This window comes from Perkinsus marinus (assembly GCF_000006405.1).
Source record: "Perkinsus marinus ATCC 50983 genomic scaffold scf_1104296946272, whole genome shotgun sequence".
NCBI classification, from domain to species: domain Eukaryota; phylum Perkinsozoa; order Perkinsida; family Perkinsidae; genus Perkinsus; species Perkinsus marinus.
Genome location: NW_003210926.1, coordinates 1 through 1,293, shown reverse-complemented (window position 1 = coordinate 1,293; position 1,293 = coordinate 1). Strand labels below are relative to the sequence as shown.

At 49.5% G+C, this 1,293-nt stretch overlaps 1 protein-coding gene across 1 annotated transcript; it reads left to right on the top strand.

Moving 5' to 3' along the window:
- Nucleotides 1-58: 58 nt before the first annotated feature.
- Pmar_PMAR016643 (conserved hypothetical protein) lies at nt 59-1,081 on the top strand (the record flags this gene model as incomplete). Its single annotated transcript, XM_002779644.1, has 5 exons — nt 59-227; nt 271-516; nt 704-793; nt 860-933; nt 976-1,081. Coding segments are annotated over 5 exons (685 nt in total), but the record flags the coding sequence as incomplete, so codon positions are not given.
- Between the last annotated feature and the right edge of the window lie 212 nt (nt 1,082-1,293).

Here is a 1,293-nt window from a genome sequence, read left to right as displayed (position 1 = left end):
AGGTGCTCTCCGAACGGACCTCATATCTCACCTCTTACGTGTAGTCGTCGTTATCGCTATGGCTGTCGACTCACACGCCCTTATTGAGCGCGGCTGGGGTCCTGAGACTCCGGCCAACTACACGAAGAAAGATGTTATTCTATACGCGCTGGGTGTGGGAGCATCTGAGCTCCGATATGTTTACGAGAACAACGATGAGTTCTCCTGCCTGCCTTCCATGCCTTTCGGTGAGCGCTGGTTCCTGTTTCTTGGTACATGGTCTCCTCTCAGCTCTCACTTTCAAGGGAGGTAACTCCGCCGACGTGCTTCCATTTCCGCCCCAGCACTTCATGGGTGCCATGGACCAAATCCCACCTCGAGGTGAGTTTACAGCCGATGCTTCGAATGCTGTACCGCATCAAAGGACCGGTCTTGGACGGCGAAAGATCGATGAAGTTATTCAAGTCATTGCCAACTTCGGCCGAGAATTGGGCGATGAGGAGCAGGGTCACAGCAATCTCACAGAAACGCTCGGGAGTGAGTTTACAGCATTGCAGTTCGTAAATCTTCCGATATTCTGACGTAGGCTGTCGTTGAATCTGAGACTGTCATCACCGATAAAAGTACTGGGGAGAAGTAACCTCTTAGCTCTTCCCGAGTTCTCTCGCTGAATCTCTGCCTTTCAGATGTGTTCTCCTGAGAAATTCGATTTTCTATGTTGGAGTTACTGACTTGAAGTCAGCTGGAGAACCATTCAAGGTTATCGTCGACGTCCCGCAGCGTCCGCCAGATAGGGAGGTCTCGGAGATGATAAGTGGGTTTTCTTCGTTCGTCTACGTGATCAAGTATGCGTTGATAATATCAACTTGATATCTCTCAGCATTGGAACGAGTCCAAACGTACCGTTTGAGTGGTGACTACAACCCACTGCACATTGATGACGATGTCGCTAAGGCGAGTCAAGCCCTTGTCTCCGGTTCTTGAGATATTTTCCAGGTCTTTGGATTCCCTCGTGCTATAGTGCATGGTTTGTGCACGTTGGGACATTCAGTTCGTCATGTTATCAAAGAGTTCAGTGACAGTGGTCCTGGTGCAGTTCGCGGTAAGCTCTGCGCTGAGCGGACAGGTTGTGGACCTTCCTTCCAAGGAATTCGATGCCGTTTCTCTAAGCCTCTCCTCATTGGAGAGCGAGTTACCACGAGAATGTGGCGAGTCGACGCCACAAAAATCCTGTTCAGGACATGCAAATATTTGGTAAGATTTCTATCCAATGTAGTGGCGTGATCATTCGTTCAGGATGGTCAAGAAATTATT